Raw genomic sequence first — 19,310 nt, 5'->3', positions numbered from 1 at the left:
TTTTACTCTTCCTACTTTTCTTTTCTTTTTTCCCCACATCCCTACCACATTTACTTCATCTGACTTTCAATATGAAATTTGGAGAGAAAAATAATGATTTTTCTTATGGTTTTTTGATATCCTTGGGTTTTAACTTTTTTTCTTTTTAACTCCTAATTTTTTTTCTTTCTTTGAGGTGACTTGGTAGGCCATCTCATCTATTATTGAGCAGAAAGCTTTTGGGGGACGCAGATTGTGCATCTGTGTGTGATAATTTGGTTTCAGATTGATACATCTAGATTGTGGGAGATTTTTTTAACTCATGAATGTAAATAGTGAATGCACCAAATGGTTGAAGCGTGAGAAATGGAGAGTGAAGTTGAAGAGTTTGAAAAGAGAGAGAAGGATAAAATCTCAAGAAGTTAAAAAGGTCATCAAAAGATTACTCTGATTCATTGCAGAAAAAAGTATGACCATGGAAAAATGAAATTGATGATCTTGGCCTAGTAGTTGACCATGTTGGTAGTATCTGAATTATCAAGATTGGTGTGAATTTCAGAAGTTATTTCCATCTTGGGTTTGGAAAATCTTGCAGCTGGTGCAGAAACTGAACTGAAAAGGGAATGACGAAGGGTTAATTCAACAAGCATGAAACACAAATCAAGGGAATGAGACAAATGCTGAGAAAAAGAAACATTCTTGCCCCTATTCCTTGTGTTTCTAATTCATTTTTTTCTTTCACACAAATCATATATGCAAGATCATAGTTCATACTTTTGTATGAAATATCATAGGACACCCATTTTTGACCCCAAAAAAAAAAAAAAAAACATATTTGGACACCCATTTCTCATCATCAAGATCACAAAATGATATTTTTTTCACAATCTGCATCACATATATATTCTTGCATGTCTACAGCAAGATAGAAAAAAGACAACATATCTTCTGTGCCTGTGACTGTTGAAACCTGTTACTCTCTGAGCCAAAACACATGCTCCCCATGTCCTTCATTGATGTGCCTCAACTAAGTCAGGTTTGGTCAATGAACCCAATATTTCCCTTAATGTGCATCTCTTTGAAACACCTCTTTCCATATTAGTCACATAGAGTGATGCTGTTTTACATTGCAGGTCTCAAGACTAAAATAGAGCTCACCTGGGAAGGATGCGTTTTTGACTGCAACATAGACTTTGTGGGTCCCCCACAGACTTGCATGACATCCTTAGCTTTTGCAACAACGTAAAAGCAAAAAAAAAAATTTGTAATTTGTGTCGAGAATTTAATTTTATCATGTGTTGTATTTCGAGAATTTACATTGTCTATTTTTTCAATATGTTTTCATTTTTTTCATAAATAATGTGTCACATTTCTTTTCTTCAGCACCAGTTTCCTCCACTGCCTTCTTCAATGCCTTCGTAATTGAATTTAATTTGTCGCTGCTGCTGCAAAATTGCAATGTTGGAAGTTGGAACAACCAGTGTACCAAACTTTGGATTATTTATGTTTATCCACTCCAATTTATTGTGGGATTAACAACCCAAATAAATAAACACAAGTATAGGATAGGAGACCATAACTTCTTTCTCCTTTTGGGGAGAGATTCGAGAGAAAAAAGGGTAGGGTTAGTTGAAGAAGTTATAGCAGGTACGTAGGTTAAAATTATTTTTTTTTTCTTTTTCTTCACTGCTGGTGGATTGTTCATCTTAATATCTTATCATTCAGATTAAAATATCTGTGCCCTTTGTCTCAAACTGTTGTTTGGAGTTAATCTGCCGAAGAGAAAATAGTTGAATTTGACAAATGGGTTTAGTTTAGGAGAGAGTGTTGCATACTGGTATTAAGATATGACTGATGGACTGATGGACTGATCTTTCTGCATTGGTTTGCTCTGAGTAAGTATGGTGTGGCCTGACATATTCCACTGCAGCCCTGCATTTAAAAGGAAATTCCCATAATTTCTAAGCCAATAAATCCAAAGACCCTTTCAGGCTTGCTTTTTTCTTTTTTCTTTTTCCCATTCAGAAAGGTTCTGATTTAGAAAACAGACCAAGGTAAAGGTATCAAAATAATGCAACTTCTCAGAGCTTCCCACCCACAGCCTTTCCTGAAAGTCTCCTGCCAGCCATAAACGAATTGAGATACGATTCTTTGATGATTTTTTCAAAACTCACGCACACTACATATTTTACATATGAATGTTAGGACTCAAATATATGACTTTTCTTGAAAGAATAATTACTCATGTTAAAATAATGTGAATTTAGTTTAAGCAAATACTGGTTATTATTTTTTGTAGTTTTGAGTTTTTAGATTTAGATATTATATTGGAAGAATAAAAGTTGAAAAACACGCAGCTTTAGATAGAGCACAAAATCAACACCAAATAGATTGGCAGATGTTTTGCTGAAGTCTGATAGCATCCAATCCAAGTAACTTTATACAAAGTTCATAAAAAAAAAAGTAACTTTATACAAATTGAGATAAAGTCCTCATGTTAACAAAAAGATATATTTCATTATTCAACATTTAATGTACATATACAAATATCTATTGCTTCCAAGTATATTTATTGTTGTTGAGGTTATAAAAATTTGCTTCGAGTCTAATTTTTTTTTTTTTTTTTTGGTTCCTTATTGTTTTTTAATAAACAAAAGTTTAAAGGAGGAGGCTACTCCCACATCTAAGGCCATAAAAAACCTGCAACCTAAAGCCGATTGGACTGACGCAAGGAACTATTATCTCTCTTTCCCCCAATATGGAACTATACAGAACATTTTCTAAATTACCCACCAACATTGGACTGCTGGTAGCAAGTATATTGTTTGTTCTTATTAGTCAAAAGGATAAGGAGGAGAAAAATTCATACAGGATTTTTAGTTGCTTCTGTTTTGGTCCTGGTTTAATTATCTTTTGGGGCTTTGTTTCTTTGCAATATTGGGCTGTAGTTTGGGATGGCCTTCGACCAAATATTTGCATCTATTTTCAATCAATATCAAGTAATTCAATATGGCAACACTATGCTATTTACACAGTGGTCTTGTCTTCGAATACTAGTTGTGAAAATTTCCCTTTTTCTTGTAATTTAGATTAATCGCTTGTATTAAAAATCAAAATTGCTCCTTAATTTCTATGTACGTTCCCACTATTTTGTCCAGCTTCCATGTAAAACTCCTCTGATTTACCTAGAAGTTTTCCACTTTTTCATTTTGACCTTGTGGATTTCTCAGCTTCGAACTTTCAGATTCATGCTACGTTAGCTTTAGCTATTCTAGAAATCTTAGCTAGGGGGAATGACTATAGTCCACACATGAAATCCATTGTTACAATTTGAAGGACACACCCAAGAAAGAATTGTAGTGTAGGTACACCCTTGAAGGTTTTAGCTGTCAGACTGGCTGCTTATGCACTTTCCTTCTCACTTCCCATGTGCTATTGGAAATTTGGACCACAAACAGCTAAGTTCCTCACCACCATCTTCCACTCTACTACTAAATACTAATGCATTATGCATGCTTAATTTAGTTTAGCCCACTGAAATTTCCTCAACTAAACCTTCAAATTGATAATGAAATCTTTGTTTCATCTTGGCTGTTGGTATGTGAACGTGATCAATCAAGGAATCTTGGTCTGATAATTATACATTATGCAATCTTTTGTTTGTGAATGGATATGAATGTAGGTTGCTTTCATTGTTAATTTTGTAGCATTCTCAAACAATTCTTTTTGTTATAGATATCCAATGCCCTATTGTCCATTGTTTGGTTGTGCATGCAAGTTGTTTGACAGAGTGGAAGATTGAATGCTTGCTTAATAAGTCACTTTACCACTACTAACTACCAAAAGTGACATCCTGTTTTATGTCCAATACAATAAGTTTAGCTTCAGCCCAGCAAAGATATGGCTCTGTTTTGTCCATGGGTCAATTGTGTCCTGCATGGCGTGGTGTCTACTCGTACCAATCAGTTCATCTACAATTTTGTATATAAACCCTAACCATGCCATCCAAGATGCCTCACACTCACTTTTGCCCACAACCCATTTCTGAAAATGCCTCAGTACTACATTCTCTTCCTATTCTTTCTCATTTTCTTCTCCTCCTCTTCTCATGCTTCTGTCCAAGACTTTTGTGTGGCAGACTTGAAAGGCCCAGATGGCCCTGCAGGCTACCCTTGCAAGAGCCCTGCTAATGTCACTGTCAGTGACTTTGTGTTCTCTGGCCTGGCCAAAGGTGGAAACACCACCAACATAATCAAAGCTGCTGTGACCCCTGCATTTGTGGCTCAGTTTCCTGGTGTCAATGGGCTTGGCCTCTCTATGGCAAGGCTAGACTTAGCGCCAGGTGGCGTCATCCCATTCCACACACACCCTGGTGCTTCAGAAATTCTGGTTGTGACAAGAGGACACATCACAGCAGGCTTTGTTTCCTCAGCCAGCACTGTGTACTTGGAGACTCTTAAGAAGGGAGATGTCATGGTTTTCCCTCAAGGGTTGCTGCATTTTCAAGTGAATGCTGCTAAAATACACTCCAGTGCTTTTGTTAGCTTCAGCAGTGCAAGCCCTGGTCTCCAAATCCTTGACTTTGCCCTCTTTGCTAACAACTTGCCTTCTGCATTGGTGGGGCAGACCACTTTCCTTGACCTTGCTCAGATCAAGAAGCTTAAGGGTGTTCTTGGTGGCACTGGCTAAGCCTTGCTGATTTGTTAATTGAGGTTTTTTTCTTCCTTGTAAGATTGTACTTTTTTGCTCTGCATCTATAATTACGCATTTATTTAGTTCAATATGTATTTTTGGTCTTGTATCCATTCATAAAGTTTTCATGCAATAACTTAACCCAAAAAAAAAGAAAAAAAAAAAACGCAACAAAAGTAATACTAGTGTTCTATTTCCATCGCCAAAATAAAATCACGGCAAACGAATCTGAACTGGTTCTTTGTATATATGTTATATTTAGCTCTGCGCGGTTATTAAACTACAATTGTCTATCTCCATGCAAGAATGATTCATTTTCAAACTCATAAAGAAGCACTAATTAGTAATGACAAAAAAAATAACCCTAAAACTAAGGTCGGACTCGGAAGCAGGCAATCAGCCTTACTTTATTTCCACCTCTGTTGAGCTTCACACAAAAATTTTAGTTTATACACAAAATCATCTTACTTTATTGTTGAATGATGCACCCGTATACATGTCAATATCTTACTTGTTAAAAGTAAATCAGGTTAAAAGTGAGCTCATGTTCTAATATATTAACATGGTGTCACATCATTTGGTGAACAAAATTTCTGCCAGTCATAAAATTTCAGGATCCAAAGTTGTACGAGAAGTAAATATATTCATGAAGTTAAAACAAATAGTGTTAAACACGTTCAGGTTTCTAAGACACTCGATATACAAAATGAAAGGGATCTTGGGTTTCAGTCTATCTCACTTGCTTGGCTTAAAAGCAGAGAGGTCATTTGGATTTTGCTCCTACAAATACAATCATTCATCAGACATGTATTTTAAGTTATCATGAAATGGGTTTTCCTTAGAGGTCCTGCAATATGTAACATTTATCATCTGAAGAAAAGAGATAAATGCAACCGTCTATTTGTGGACTTTTCAAATTGAGTAAGCTGCAGCCATAATGGGTTTAGGTTTTTTTTTTTTTTTTTTTTTGGTCTGAAATATGGAATTTTCATAAAAAGGCAAACAGCCAAGAGAAGTACACAACCTATAAAGCAGCTAGGCACAACGAACAACAAGAAATAAAACATCACAGCTGCATGGAAGGAGGACTAATAAAAAGACGTAGTTATAAGACAACCGGATACGTCGAGAAGCCCACACATCCGCAAATATTAAGCACTCCTTGGGGGGCATGGTAAACCATCTTTGTTCAGGATATGCATTAGAGAGGATGGGGGTCGGTTGACCCATACTTCCGGGCTCATTCTCGAAATGGCAAGCATTGCCAAATGATCTGCCGCTTGGTTGGCGGTTCTAGGAATCCACGTCCAAACGTAGGTCTGGAAGCAGTTCAAAACATCTCGAACAGTACTTAGGATAGGATAGGTATGGAGTCAAAATTACATATGAGACCACAACATTTGAAACCAATCATTGGAATGGGAAAATGCACCTCCTCCTTTGGGAATGCAAAATCCCTATTTTCTGAGATCTAGTTTAGACATCTGTGGGAATGAGAAACCCACCATTCCTTTCTCATGTTTGCACCCAAATGGACACATGAGCTAAAATAATAGTTTAACCATTTTTGTTTCTTTACTTTTCTTTTTCTTCCTTATCTAGAGTATTCTCATTGCCCAAATGGAAATGGGCCATATTGGTAGGACATTGACTGACCACGACTTTTCAATTATATTGGATGACTTTGGGTTAACTGGTTTGGCTGTATGTTATCTTCACTCTTACTGTTTGAAAATAAGAAAAACAGAGGAAAGTATCCTCCACCTCCCCTGCATCATTACAAAATTTAAGTACACTGCCTTTCGAATCTTGTGAAAACAGATTAATCATGCTACTCATAGGTGAGATTACTAAATCATGAGCTCCTTTTTTACATGTAGTGAATTATGCAAAAACTTATACTGATACAATATGATATTTTGTAAAAATATTTATTTCTAGTTGTCAGCAGTTTTATCTTCACAGAGAAGAGGATGGCGATGCAGATTTTCCCGGAAAGTGTGAGAAAAATCTGGAACGAGTGGGAGCTTCGGGCTATGGTTTTGATCAGCCTCAGCTTGCAGGCCATCCTCATCCTCATTGGCAGCTGGAGAAAGCACTCAACCAGTAACATACTCAGAATTGTTCTGTGGCTTGCTTACTTGTCAGCAGACTCAGTTGCAACAGTCTCACTTGGCATACTCTCCAACAACCAAGAAGACTCTCCAGGTGATTCTGTCAATCCAGATTATATAATAACAGCATTTTGGGCACCCTTTCTTCTCTTGCATCTTGGTGGCCCAGATACAATTACTGCTTACTCCTTAGAAGACAATGAATTGTGGTTGAGGCACTTGCTTGGGGTAGCTGTCCAGGTGCTTGTAGCTTTCTATGTCTTCTTAAGAGCATGGTCCAATAAAGTGCTGAATTTTTTGGCAATACCAATGTTCATAGTTGGGATTATAAAGTTTGGGGAGAGGACTTGGGTTTTAAGGTCTGCAAGTAGTGAGCATTTTAGAGAGTCTATGCTTCCTCATCCTGATCCTGGTCCCAGTTATGCTAGATACATGGAAGAATACAGCTCTAAGAAAGCTGAGGGATTCAAGGTTGAACTAGGACCACCCATTGAAGCTCCCAAAGCTGAGAATAATTCCAACGATGCCGGAGGAGTACTTGATGACAGTATCCAAAATGCTGTAATTTTAAACAAAGCCTACAGTTTCTTTGAAACTTTCAAGCGGCTATGTGCTGATCTCATCCTCAGCTTCCACAATATAGAGAAAAGCCAAACATTCTTCCAAAATAGAAACTCCGAGCAAGCTTTCGAAGTCATTGAGATTGAGCTAGGATTCATGTATGATGTGTTTTATACTAGAGCTGTCCTAGTTCATTCTCGTCTCGGTGGTATTCTCCGTTGTATCAGCCTTTCTCTCACAGTTTCAGTATTCCTGGTCTTCTTGTTCAAAGAGAAGCATGCATACACGGGAGAGGATGTAGCTATCACATATGTCTTGTTGGTAGGAGCTATCATCCTGGAAATGTATGCTGTGGTCATGCTACTTTCCTCAGACTGGACAACGCTACAGCTGAATAAGCACAAAAATGGGGTGTTGAAGCTCTTCCATACAGCCGTTTCATCAATCCCATTGGTTAAAAGAAATAGGTGGTCTAATAAATTGGGACAATACAACCTAATAACATTTTGTCTCAAAAATAGGCCAGCCAAGTGCATTTTTATTAAGAAGGACTTATTCATAAATAAGTTGTTAGAGAAGTATCGATACCAAGACTCGGAGGATGTTTCCAAAGAGTTGAAGAATTTGATATTTACGCAGCTCAAAGAGAAATCAAAGAGTGCTTCTAATTTTGATGCTTGCAAGCAATTATGTGCTCGTAGGGGTGCCCAGGTGCTTCGAGATGCAAAGTGTCTAGTTAGACTTGGCTGGACCATTTTTGGGGTTGAATTTGAACAAAGCATCCTTCTCTGGCATATTGCAACAGATCTTTGTTATAATTTTGATGTGAAGAGAAACTCGAACGTTGTACCTAACCAAAATTGTAAAAACAGCAAGCAGTTGTCGGACTACATGTTGTACCTTTTAGTCATGTGCCCCTTCATGCTGCCAAATGGGATTGGGCAGATAAGGTTTCAAGACACGTGTGCTGAGGCTGAGGACTTTTTCACAGAAAGAAAATCCATAACCGACGAGGAAAAAGCTTGTACAATGCTACTCAAAGTGAGCACAGACATCTCTCCATCTGAAGTGAAGGGAGATCGAAGCAAGTCGGTTCTATTTGATGCATGCAGGCTTGCTAAAGCTTTGCAGTCCATGGAGGTTGAGGGACATTGGGGGACTAATGAGAAAAAGTGGGAGTTGGTAAGTCAAGTGTGGGTGGAAATGCTCTCTTACGCAGCCAATCGGTGTCGCTGGAGTGATCATGCTCAACAGCTCAGGAGAGGAGGCGAGCTGCTCACTCATGTTTGGCTGCTTATGGCACATCTTGGTTTGACTGAACAGTTCCAAATTTCAGAGGGCCATAAAAGGGCAAAGCTGGTTGTGCAGTAAACAAATGATGCACGCAAGTTTTAATATTTTATTTAGGAGAGTGTGGTCTGTATTTATCTTTTATTATTTCTTGTTTTGAACTGAACTGCATTATTATGATCTTTAGGAATTCTGATTCTCTGCATTTAACTAGGTGCATCGTGATAGTTTTGTTATCACATTGCATGAAGTTACTCTTCATGGTGCTGACACGAACTATTTATCTCACATGAACACATGATATCTCTCTTTTTAAGGATTTCAAAGGCGGAAGAGAAGTATAGCAGGACCTGTGGCTTGTGCATGTTAAAGTTTCAAGCACGGCGGCAGTGATAACGGAGAGTCAGATGAAGCTTATTTCTCAAACTAAACGAACTTACACTCTGCTTGCCAAGTGCCCAGAAACAGAGTAAAAAGGGTAAAAGAATTAAACAAAATATCAGAGCGCACCCAAAATCTTGTAATAATGCATTGGAAAAAATCTTGTAATAATGCATTGGAAAAAATCTTGTAATAATGCAGTGGAAAAAAACAAAAGTGCAATAATGCAGTGCGGTTAGAGGGCTCAATCTTTTCTTTTCCTTGTGACTTTGTCAAAAAGCAACAAAGTAATGGCGATAGGAACACTACTCAAATTGGGAGGTATGGTAGGTACTAGGTAGTAATGGGACTGTGAATATACACATGGGAGTCAGTCAACCAGCAAAATTACAAACCGTACTGCAGTTAATCGTAACGTAATCAGGATGTACATATGAAATACATATTGAATGCATACATATACATATACATATACATATACAATATAGGAGTTCCTACTGCCATTGGTAGGAATGCAAGATTTCCTACTTATGGGGAAGAAGGGAATTATTTTCCTAATATAAATGCAATGCTTTTGACCTGACCCAAGGATGACATGAATGGACAATCCACCAGAGTCATCTTTAAACCAAGAGCTAGGGACAAGATGAATGGGGGGACCCCAAGAAAAGCCACCATTGTAAAGATTAGACATGAAAAGAAACAAGAAACAATAAAAACTGTGCAGATGAAATGGACTGATGCATGTCCCCATCTGGAGTCCACCATATTTGAATTTAGTTTTGCCAGCTTGTTCTTCAACTTCAATTGATATTGCTCAATGTTGAACCTACTGTAAATTGGGGAACTTGTTTCTGATACATCAAAGCTGCTCAGCCATGGAAACGATCACAGAATGGTTCATTGCAGGAATACCTGGTGCTCAGCCATTGGGATCCTCAACAACGGAGACGGATTGGAAAGCTATGGGACATTATATAGAGAAAGATGATGCTGATCAGGAGTGGACGGCTTCCAATGCTGAAGAACTGGAAAAATATGGTCTTTATCGTTATCATTTTGATAGAAGTCTGGATAATTTGGCCAACCAGAAGGAGGTAACAACAACCAAGCTGGCATTCCTTGATTCTATTCTCCATGATGCTCATGTTTATATCTTAGTTGTTGTAGACCTTATACTCCTTTATGTAAACCATACGTCACTGTATCGGGTGCTACTGATTTCGACGCTTGCAAACAGTTATGTGCTCGTATGGGTGCCCTTCTGTGCCTCTCTAATCACCCTATTGTTCCTCTACTTGTATATCAACCACTTTCCGTTTCTGTTCTTGGAGGAAGACATCAAATGGATTCGAAAAGAGTCACGGTTACTAAGTGCTATTTCGGAGGATGCAGAAGAAGTTAAGCGTTTATGCTTTAAAATAGACGCCAGGGCACATCAAATCTGGGACTCTATTTTCCCTAGTAAAGGAACCTTTCCTGGACTAGAGGAAACTGAGGTACAACTGGTGTACAAAACCGTAACCGTGGCTGGACTAGATGAAATTGAGGCAAAATGGGTGGACAAAATTGCATCCACTGTAAAAGAATCACAACGTTTAGTTAAAACGTTTGAGGAAAAGAGACGAGACTCCCACAGACTTGGAATATTTTTTGGGATGACTACAAAGAATTTTGAGCGGACAGATAAGCTTTTCAGTAAAACTAAGCAGGTAAAGGAGGAAATAAACAGCAGCATTGTGATGAAGAAGGAAAGTGGGATTAACATATGTGAATCCCTGGAGAGATTAAAGTCTAATGCTAGAAGGCTGCTGGAAAGACCTTTTGATGAACATGAAAAAAGATGGGTAAACTCCGGAGAACGAGTTGAATCTGCAGCTGCATCGGCTTTCTCTACTGTAGAGAAAATAAATAGTCTAATCATTCAAAACCCAGAGTTAATGCCAGACAGGAGTAGAATTGGAGAGCAACTACAGTCAACAAATCTGCAATTGCAGCTGCTACATCCTTTTCTGAAAGATATACAAGGAATTAATGAATTTGAGAGCGCAATTGAGAAGGCCTGGGTGGAGGAAGTGGAAGAGATCATTGATGAAGCACATCCTGCCATTGAAAACTTCTTACAGACACCATCCAATAGATTTGGGTGGCTATCATATATCAGCAGTTGGAGGGCAAGGAGAAAGCTCGAGGGGGACCTAAGGTGCATCAACGTTGGGTTCACACAAGCTTTAGAAAGGAAGGGCAGGTACGGCTTCAAATTTATAAGAAGAATTTCTAATTCATCAAAGATTGTCTATCAATCCCCAGATCAGGCCGCAGATGAGAATAGTGTTTCATCTGTAATAGACAGGATGCGCAACTACCTCAAAGAGGAGCCAAATTTATTCCGTGAGGTATTTTTTGATGTCAAATTGCTTAGCAATGAACTGGAAATCATGCATAAACTTGTAGGCGGTGCAGGAATGATTGGAAGGAGATATAATTCCAGAGTCGCTTGGTTGGAGCAAGTGAGGAAAATTGTTCAAAGTGCAGATGAATCTGTGGTAACCTTTATGAAGATGAATTCAGGTTTAGAAGCAGACAGAGATGATAAAAAGCTTAAGAATTCTGGAAGAAAGCTATCCCTTGAAATCAACCAGATTAATCAGATTATCAATCTTTTCTTGAGATGCATAAAAGCATTCAGCATTGAATCAAGGGAAGACTTAAGCTCAGTGGTCGGTTTGGAAGAAGACATAGATGCAGTGGTGTCAAGACTGAGAACCAACAATGAACACTGCTCTTTTGTTTCCATAGTGGGGATTGAGGGCATAGGCAAGACAACACTGGCAAATAAAATTTATAACCACGGAGTCATTGTGGACCATTTTCCTTGTCGTGCATGGGTTTCTCTACCTCACGACTACTCCTACAACAATAAACTGCCACTCTTGAAATACGTTGCAAAGCAGGTCTTGAGCTCTCTTAAGTCAGAAGGGGACCAAGAGATTAATCCCGATGCATCCAACAGGATCGACGAGGCACATGATATTTTAAAAAAGAGTCGGTACCTTTTAGTTCTTGACAACATCTCCACAATGTACGAGTGGAGTACTCTGAAAGCAGCATTTCCATTAAGTACATCCAATGGAAGCAGAATTCTGCTCACTACACGTAACCCTGAAGTGGCTTCACAAGTGGATAGCGACAGCCCTCCCCACCACCTTCGACGGCTAACCAAAGAAGAGAGCTGGCAGTTGTTTAGCCAGGTGGTGCACATCCCTCCGAAAGGGAAAATGCTAGCAAAAGAAATTTTGAGTAAATGTGAGGGTTTACCACTAGCCATTGTACGTCTAATGTCAGGGAAAGATGAGACTACTGCTCAGGAGTTGAAAAAGGTGATTCAATACATCAAACAGGATGATGATACATCGTCGTTCTGTACCTACACCAAAGAGTGCATAAATAAGTTTCCTGATCATCTTACTGATTGTCTTTCTTGCTTCAAACTCTTCCCCAAGGACTATAAAATTCCAGTGAGGAGATTATTCGCTTTGTGGATTGCTGAAGAGTTGGTAGAAGTAAGTGACCACAAGACAGAAAATCATGAATCTGACCCAAAGAAAAAGGCTGAAACTTACGAAGAAGCAGCGGATGAGCATCTATCTGCATTGATCGATCGTGACATCGTTCATGTAGTTGAAAGAAAGCTTAATGGGAAAGTCAAGACATGTTGCTTGAACAAAGATTTACAAGAAGTGATCAGGTCACAAGCCATGAGGTTAGATCATAGGCGCCTTGCTGATCATGTAAACTGTAATGATCCAAGTTTTGATCTTATTCATGGTGAAAGCTCCAATTTTTCAAGATCTTACACAGATCTCATTTCCATTCTATCCTTTGATTCCCAAGAAGGATATAAACCTGGAGAAGACATAGGCAACTTCCTACGAAGGGGCATTGCAGGTGGTTATTTCCTTCAGCTAAAGTTTCTTGATCTTGAACGTGTATTCAGACCTGAATTGCCCAACACCATAGTAAAATTAAGCAATTTGAGGTATCTAGGCTTGAGGTGGACTTCCCTTGAATCAATCCCAGATTCCATTGGTGAATTGGTGAACCTCCAAACCTTGGATGTGAAGCACACATATGTTCGCACTCTCCCCCGTTCAATATGGAAACTGCTCAAACTTCGACACCTATACTTAAGTCAAAGGTATCGAAGTAAATTTATGCGTCACCAAGGTCTCAATTCTCTCAAGAATCTCCGGACATTATGGGGTGTATTTGTGGATAAGCATAGTCCCTTAAAGGATGGTTTGGATAAATTTATAAATCTCAGAAAATTGGGATTGGCATTCCAGTTAGAGAAGGAAGAGCAAAAAGTATTAGCAGAAAGGATCGTAAAGCTGAGCTATCTCAAGTCCTTAAGAATGAGATCAATTGATGAAATGGGTGAACCCTGTCCTCTGATGTTGGAGTCTTTGTCAGGCCTTGAGAATCTCTCCAGCTTAAATTTGTTTGGGATGCTAGAAAATCCTTCCATCATAGCTGGATTTCCTAAAAACCTCATTGATCTTACTTTGTCAGCCTCTTCATTTTCAGAAGATCCAATGCCCAAGTTAGAGAAGCTTTCCAACCTTCAATCACTATGTTTCTACTCCAACTCTTATACCGGTACAAAGATGGTTTGCTCCACCTGGGGATTCCAAAAGCTTGTAGTGTTAAAGTTGTGGAAGCTAGAACGGCTAGAAGATTGGGATGTGGAGGAAAAGGCAATGCAAAACATCAGGGAGTTGGAGATCAGATCCTGCAATAAGCTGAAGGTCCCTACTGGCTTAAGGCACTTGAAGACTCTCATTGAATTGAAGCTAATTAATATGCCAAAACAATTTTCTGCAACCATTGAAAAAACTAATGTGGACATTTGGGGTGACATTGCCCACTCCCCAACAATCATTACTGATAGCTGGTAGTCCCTGCAGAATTAATCACAGGCAACAATCATCACTCATGCAATGGTATGATTTTCTTTTTCATAAATTTACTGTTTTCCCTTTTGGAAATAAGGTTTTAAGTTTGTGTTAGTGCATTTTTCATCCCCATGCATACATTATGTATAAGAATTTTGCAATGATGCTTGTTTTCTTACCGGAAGCACGTTCTGGTTTGAGTAATATTAATTTATTATTGGTTTATTGTGATTTCAGGTAACATTGATGCACTTGAGGCACAGAGAACCTGACAATTTGTTGAGTTGCAACGCCGTAGCTGTAGGGTGACAGGGGATTAAGAATGTCTTCATTCAAATTTCCTTCAAAGCAAAATTGGGTTTGTGATGCAGATTTGCTTTAGCACTTGATTATTGAGTTTGCCCAGTTTTGTAAGATTATTTAAGATTAGGGTTTGATCATGTAAGGATCTGCTGTCAGAAGTTGAATAGAATAACAATGGATTTTCATGACAACTTGGTCCTTCAAAAGCAACATTTTCCATAATCCTGCGAAGTTTTGAAGTTTTTTTGTTTCTCTGTATCAGCCTCATACAGAACGTTCAGTGGTTGGGCCTGATTAAAGTGCACCCAGTTGTTAATGGCACCTATTCGCAGATTTTACTTTTTTCTTAAAAAGAAAAAAAAGAAGGGGAGTTTTTTTTTTTTCGAATACAAAAGATATTCATCTCAAACAATCACTAATCTGTAAATTTTTCACTGGCTAGACCTTGGCTCGTGGAGCAAATTTTATTTTATTTGTTAAAAACAAAGGGAATATTGAATTTACTCACTTCACCTAAAAATATATCAAAACTCCGAGGGCAAAACAAAATTAACTCTTTAAAAAAATAATATATAAAAGAGAAAAGGAAAACCACAAGTTGAAGAGAGAGAACCTGAGAAACTCGGTGGGAGGCCCAAAGAAAAAGTTGAAGCCGACGGCGGCAGTCTTTTGAATCACGGGCAGCAGTGGATGCGTGTTAAACTAGTTAGTGCTCGTCTTTCTTCTCCTTTTGCTTCAACAGATTATCTGCTACTGAACAGAATTTATAATGTTTGTGTAATTACTTGTTTAATTATGCATTTCGACTTATAATTAAGAGATTGCATTGCATTGCATGGCTTGATAATTACCAGAAAGCATTGTTCAGTTGGGGCCTGGGTAATTAATGTAAATTAGTGCTTTTAATCTCAATATTAGTACCCTCCAAAAAGAGGGTGACGGGGAAAAATAAGAACAAAAGTTGGGCCATTTGTTGATTTTTTTTGTTTTTTTTTTGAGTGAATTGGGGGTGGAAGCCCAAAAGAGATTGGGCCATATATTTCAGTGCGCCCCCCTAGAGTTTTATTTATTTATTTAAAATTTAAATTTCTAAATAAGCATATTTTGTTCTTTTGTTGATGAGGAATGCTATATGTATTGCATTTCTTAACCACATTGTCGATGAAAGTTGTTTGTCCTAGTAATCTTAATGATTACTTGGATCGTGTTCAAAACATTCAAAAGTCACTAGAAATATGGTGATGAATATAATGTTCCATTTACCATTTGCTCTTAAAAGAAAACACTGGAAGGTGTCTCCGATTCGAATCCCCCTCTCACTCGCTGCTTAAAAGAAAACATTTTGTGTTGTAAATTTGTATCGTAATCATCGAGTAGGTGCATCGAATTTCCTTCATAAGAATTGATGCCAACTATTGGGTCAAGCAGTAGGTTATTAAAACTAAGTTGACTTTAAAGTTTAATCCAGTCTTAGATCTGTGAACTGTTATTTTTGAGTGGTGAGTTTTCTTGGTTTTTTTGGGTCAATGAGAATGGATCATGGCTGAGTATGCTTTGCTGAATAACTTAGAAATAGGGTGCTGACATCATAAGTGGCTGATTGCTGTTATATTATATGGAGTTGGAGACATAAATGTGTAGGATATCATATTACAAAATTGAAGTTTGATCTAGTCTCAGTCAGATGTGTGAACTTCAACTCTGAGATGCTGTATTTTTATTTGGAAACATTTACTTGATAAATTTAATTCCAAGTCATAGTTTAGTATTAGATCGTTTACTTCCCTTAAATCTCCATCATTTTTCTTCTTTTGGGGCTTTTAGTTGCACTACATCATTTAGCTGTGCATGTTATCAAAGAATTCTATATATTATTAAAAGACCAACTAACTAACTAACTATTAGTTTTTTCTTTTGATCAATGAGGAGGGGAGGGAGGGCGAGTCGAACTCGGAGCTCTTCCAATCCTGGAAAAGAAATATTACTAGACTAAGAACTAGTTGATAACTAACTATTATTTTAATGACATTTCTCTTCGCAATGTTAGAAGTTGCGGCTTCTACTTTTGAATCCCCTCTCTTAGAAAGAAAAAAGCTGAGCAGGGTCAGCTCTGCCCATGCCTAACCCGCTATCTATATTTCCTTAGCCAGGATTTCTTCATCATTCTTCTCAAGGTCCCATGACATGAGCAACCTCAAGTTAGGGGTGTTGGTTGTGAGTGCTCATGACCTTATTGTGCCCAAAGATGGGCAGGGCGCAGCCAGTGCATTTGTGGAGCTCCACTTTGATAATCAGACATTCCAAACCGTCACAAAAGAAAGAGATGCCAGTCCTGTTTGGGATCAAAGCTTCTACTTCAACATCTCTGATCCAAAACGCCTACCTAACCTCACTCTTGAAGCTCATGTTTACCACCTTAAAGAAGACAGCTCCAAATCTTTCCTTGGCAAGGTTTGTGTTCCTGCGAGATCTTTATTTGTCCCATACTCTTTGCAGCACCACCCTCTGCAAAAAAAAGGCATTTTGTTTAACTCACGTGTGAAAGGAGAGCTTGGTCTGAAAGTTTTTGTTACTGATGGAGATGGTCATGACCTTCCAATGAACTCTGGGATGCATGATGAGATTGAGTCTCAACAACCACAGCCTGAACCAGAGTCTAAACCAGAGTCTTCTAAAGATGATGACTTGTCATCGTCTTCGGATTATTTGCTGAAGGAGACAAATCCTTACCTGGGAGGAGGGCAAATTGTTCAAGGTCGATTAGTACCTGGGGATGTCAGCACCTATGACCTTGTTGAAACAATGCATTACCTGTTTGTATTAATTGTGAAGGCCCGGCTTGACTTTGCTTTAAATTCGGAGGATGTGGCAGGGAGCCTTAAAACTTATCTTGAAATAAAAGTTGGGAATTGCAATGCAATTACAAAACATGTTGAGAGAAAACAGAACCCTGAATGGAATGAGGTATTTGCCTTTGCAAAGGACAACAATCTGGAGCCATCTGTATTGGATGTTGTGGTCAAAGATGATGATCAATTTTTTGGGTCTGTGCATTTTGATCTCAAGGAATTTACTACACGAGATCTAAATGCTTCAGATCTACTCCCAATGAAAACAAGGGAGGGGAAGGATACATCAGACACATATTGTGTAGCAAAGTATGGGCACAAATGGGTTCGTACTCGAACCATAACTGACAGCCTAAGCCCAAAATTCAATGAGCAATACACCTAGGATGTATACGATCTTCACACAGTTCTCACGGTTTTGGTTTTCGATAACAGTCGGGTTGGTAACCATTCAAATGGAAACAAAGATGCAAAATTTGGCAAGGTCCAGATTCGAATCTCCACCCTTGAGTCTGGCCGTGTCTACACTTTCTCTTATCCATTGATATCACTTCGTCCTTTGGGTGTCAAGAAGATGGGTGAATTGCACCTTGCAGTTAGATTTTCACGCACATCACTGGTTAACATGATGTTTCTATACTCCCAACCCCTTTTGACTGGCATGCAGCAAGACATGTTGTATGACCAAGCTGTGTTGATGGTGGCAGATACTCTTGGTCTTGAGAAAGAAGTAGTTCAATACATTTCCTCTAATGCAGAAGAGTCTGATGTTTGGAGTGTGAGGCGCAGCAAGGCAAACGTTTTCAGGCTTATGTCAGTTTTCTCAGGGTTGGTTGGTGTTGCACAATGGTTTGGAGAAGTACGAGTGTGGAAAAATCCCCTTACGACATTTCTAGTGCATGTCCTGTTTGTGATGATCATAAGCTCTCCACAGCTGATCTTGCCAACTGTTTTCCTCTACATGTTTGTTACAGGGATTTGGAATTTCCAGTATCGACCAAGATACCCTGCTCACATGGACACAAAGCTCTCACAAGCAGATTTTGTGCTCCCCGATGAGCTTGACGAAGAACTTCACACACTCCCAACATCAACATTACATCTTCCAGATGATATAGCCTGGATGAGGTATGATCGCTTGAGGAGTATTGCCGGAAGGTTTCAAAATATGATGGGTGATGTTGCTACTGAATTGGAGCGGATTCAGGAAATTCTCAGATGGCCCGATTCTCACACCAGTGCTGTGTTTGCTACATTCTGTCTTGTGGCTGCTGTTGTGTTTTATGTGACACCTTTCCAGGTTGTGGTTCTTGTTGCCGGGTTTTACTACATGAGGCACCCCAAATACAGGAGCAAGATGCCAGTACCATCAGCCCTGGTTAACTTCTTCCAACGCCTGCCAGCCAAGACAGATTATATGTTGTAAACTGCCCATACAGATGTGGTAAAGTTTGTCCTTTACATCAGCGTATCGATTTTCGATTTGTCAATCTTTTGTTGTATATCTGCTGCTGCAGTGTTCTGTTTATTGTCTTCTTGTAAGGTTAGAGCATATAAACTGTTGCAATCATTCTTAATAGACAGTTTTATCTAAAATTTATTTGCAAATGTACTCTGAGAAATGATCAGATTTCTTCTAAGTGCCCTATAGCTTAGCCAAGGATGCATTTAAGTTGTGATCAATTGTGGATTTGTATCATTGTAAGGGATCCTATAAATGAAAAGATTGATGGTTTTATCCAAATCAAGTTAATGTCAGGTGGGGTATAAATTTCAAATGTTTTAGTTCTTCGGAATTAATTTGAAATACACCCTATAAGTCGGAGAGTGTTATGTATAATGAACTTAACATGTTATGGTAGCTGAAGTATTGTTGGAGCCGAATATGACTGTAATGGGCCTTTATTTTCTCTCAATTGGAAAACATCTCTAATATTTACCAAAAAAAGAAAAAAACAAGAAGAAGAAGAAGAAAAGAAAACATCTCTGATACACGAGGTATTTGACCAAGCTCAAGACACATTTAGACACCATACCATAACATATCTTTTTCTTTGTCTAATGACCAACGCTTGAGCAAGTGAATGATATCCATTTGTGAATTTGTTTTGTGTGTTTTTGATCAATGTGGCCTGGTTGAACTGGTTAATATGTACTGAATAACATAAAGATACGAGTTTAGATGT

The 19,310-nt window shown here is 38.5% G+C and overlaps 3 protein-coding genes and 1 pseudogene across 5 annotated transcripts; all 4 read left to right on the top strand.

The window, feature by feature from the left end:
• LOC109947805 (auxin-binding protein ABP19a) lies at positions 3,759-4,824 on the top strand. The gene has a single exon (XM_020558944.1). It carries the CDS (start codon positions 4,030-4,032, stop codon positions 4,666-4,668), a length of 639 nt encoding a protein of 212 aa, XP_020414533.1. The 5' UTR covers positions 3,759-4,029; the 3' UTR covers positions 4,669-4,824.
• LOC18783620 lies at positions 6,274-8,855 on the top strand. 2 transcript variants are annotated; one of them, XM_007217244.2, is made up of 2 exons: positions 6,274-6,512; positions 6,657-8,855. In XM_007217244.2, the coding sequence occupies exon 2, from the start codon at positions 6,708-6,710 to the stop codon at positions 8,715-8,717; it is 2,010 nt and encodes a 669-aa protein (XP_007217306.2). In that variant the 5' UTR covers positions 6,274-6,512; positions 6,657-6,707; the 3' UTR covers positions 8,718-8,855. The 2 variants fall into 2 exon arrangements, with proteins under 2 accessions (XP_007217306.2, XP_020414421.1); XM_020558832.1 differs by having other exon boundaries at positions 6,613-8,855.
• Positions 9,458-14,533, top strand: LOC18783564 (probable disease resistance RPP8-like protein 2). Its single transcript, XM_007216914.2, has 2 exons — positions 9,458-14,020; positions 14,210-14,533. The coding sequence occupies exon 1, from the start codon at positions 9,896-9,898 to the stop codon at positions 13,973-13,975; it is 4,080 nt and encodes a 1,359-aa protein (XP_007216976.2). The 5' UTR covers positions 9,458-9,895; the 3' UTR covers positions 13,976-14,020; positions 14,210-14,533.
• LOC18782937 lies at positions 16,349-18,774 on the top strand (annotated as a pseudogene). The gene has a single exon (XR_002270658.1). The product of XR_002270658.1 is annotated as an FT-interacting protein 1 (transcript).

This window comes from Prunus persica, chromosome G3, assembly GCF_000346465.2.
Source record: "Prunus persica cultivar Lovell chromosome G3, Prunus_persica_NCBIv2, whole genome shotgun sequence".
Taxonomy (NCBI): Eukaryota; Viridiplantae; Streptophyta; class Magnoliopsida; order Rosales; family Rosaceae; genus Prunus; species Prunus persica.
The sequence above is the reverse complement of the archived record's forward strand: the minus strand, read 5'-3'. Positions and strand labels throughout refer to the sequence as shown.

Bases quoted from the DNA above. Each gene is read 5' to 3' on its own strand.
- LOC18783564 (XM_007216914.2), top strand. From the start codon at position 9,896: ATGGAAACGATCACAGAATGGTTCATTGCAGGAATACCTGGTGCTCAG.
- LOC109947805 (XM_020558944.1), top strand. From the start codon at position 4,030: ATGCCTCAGTACTACATTCTCTTCCTATTCTTTCTCATTTTCTTCTCC.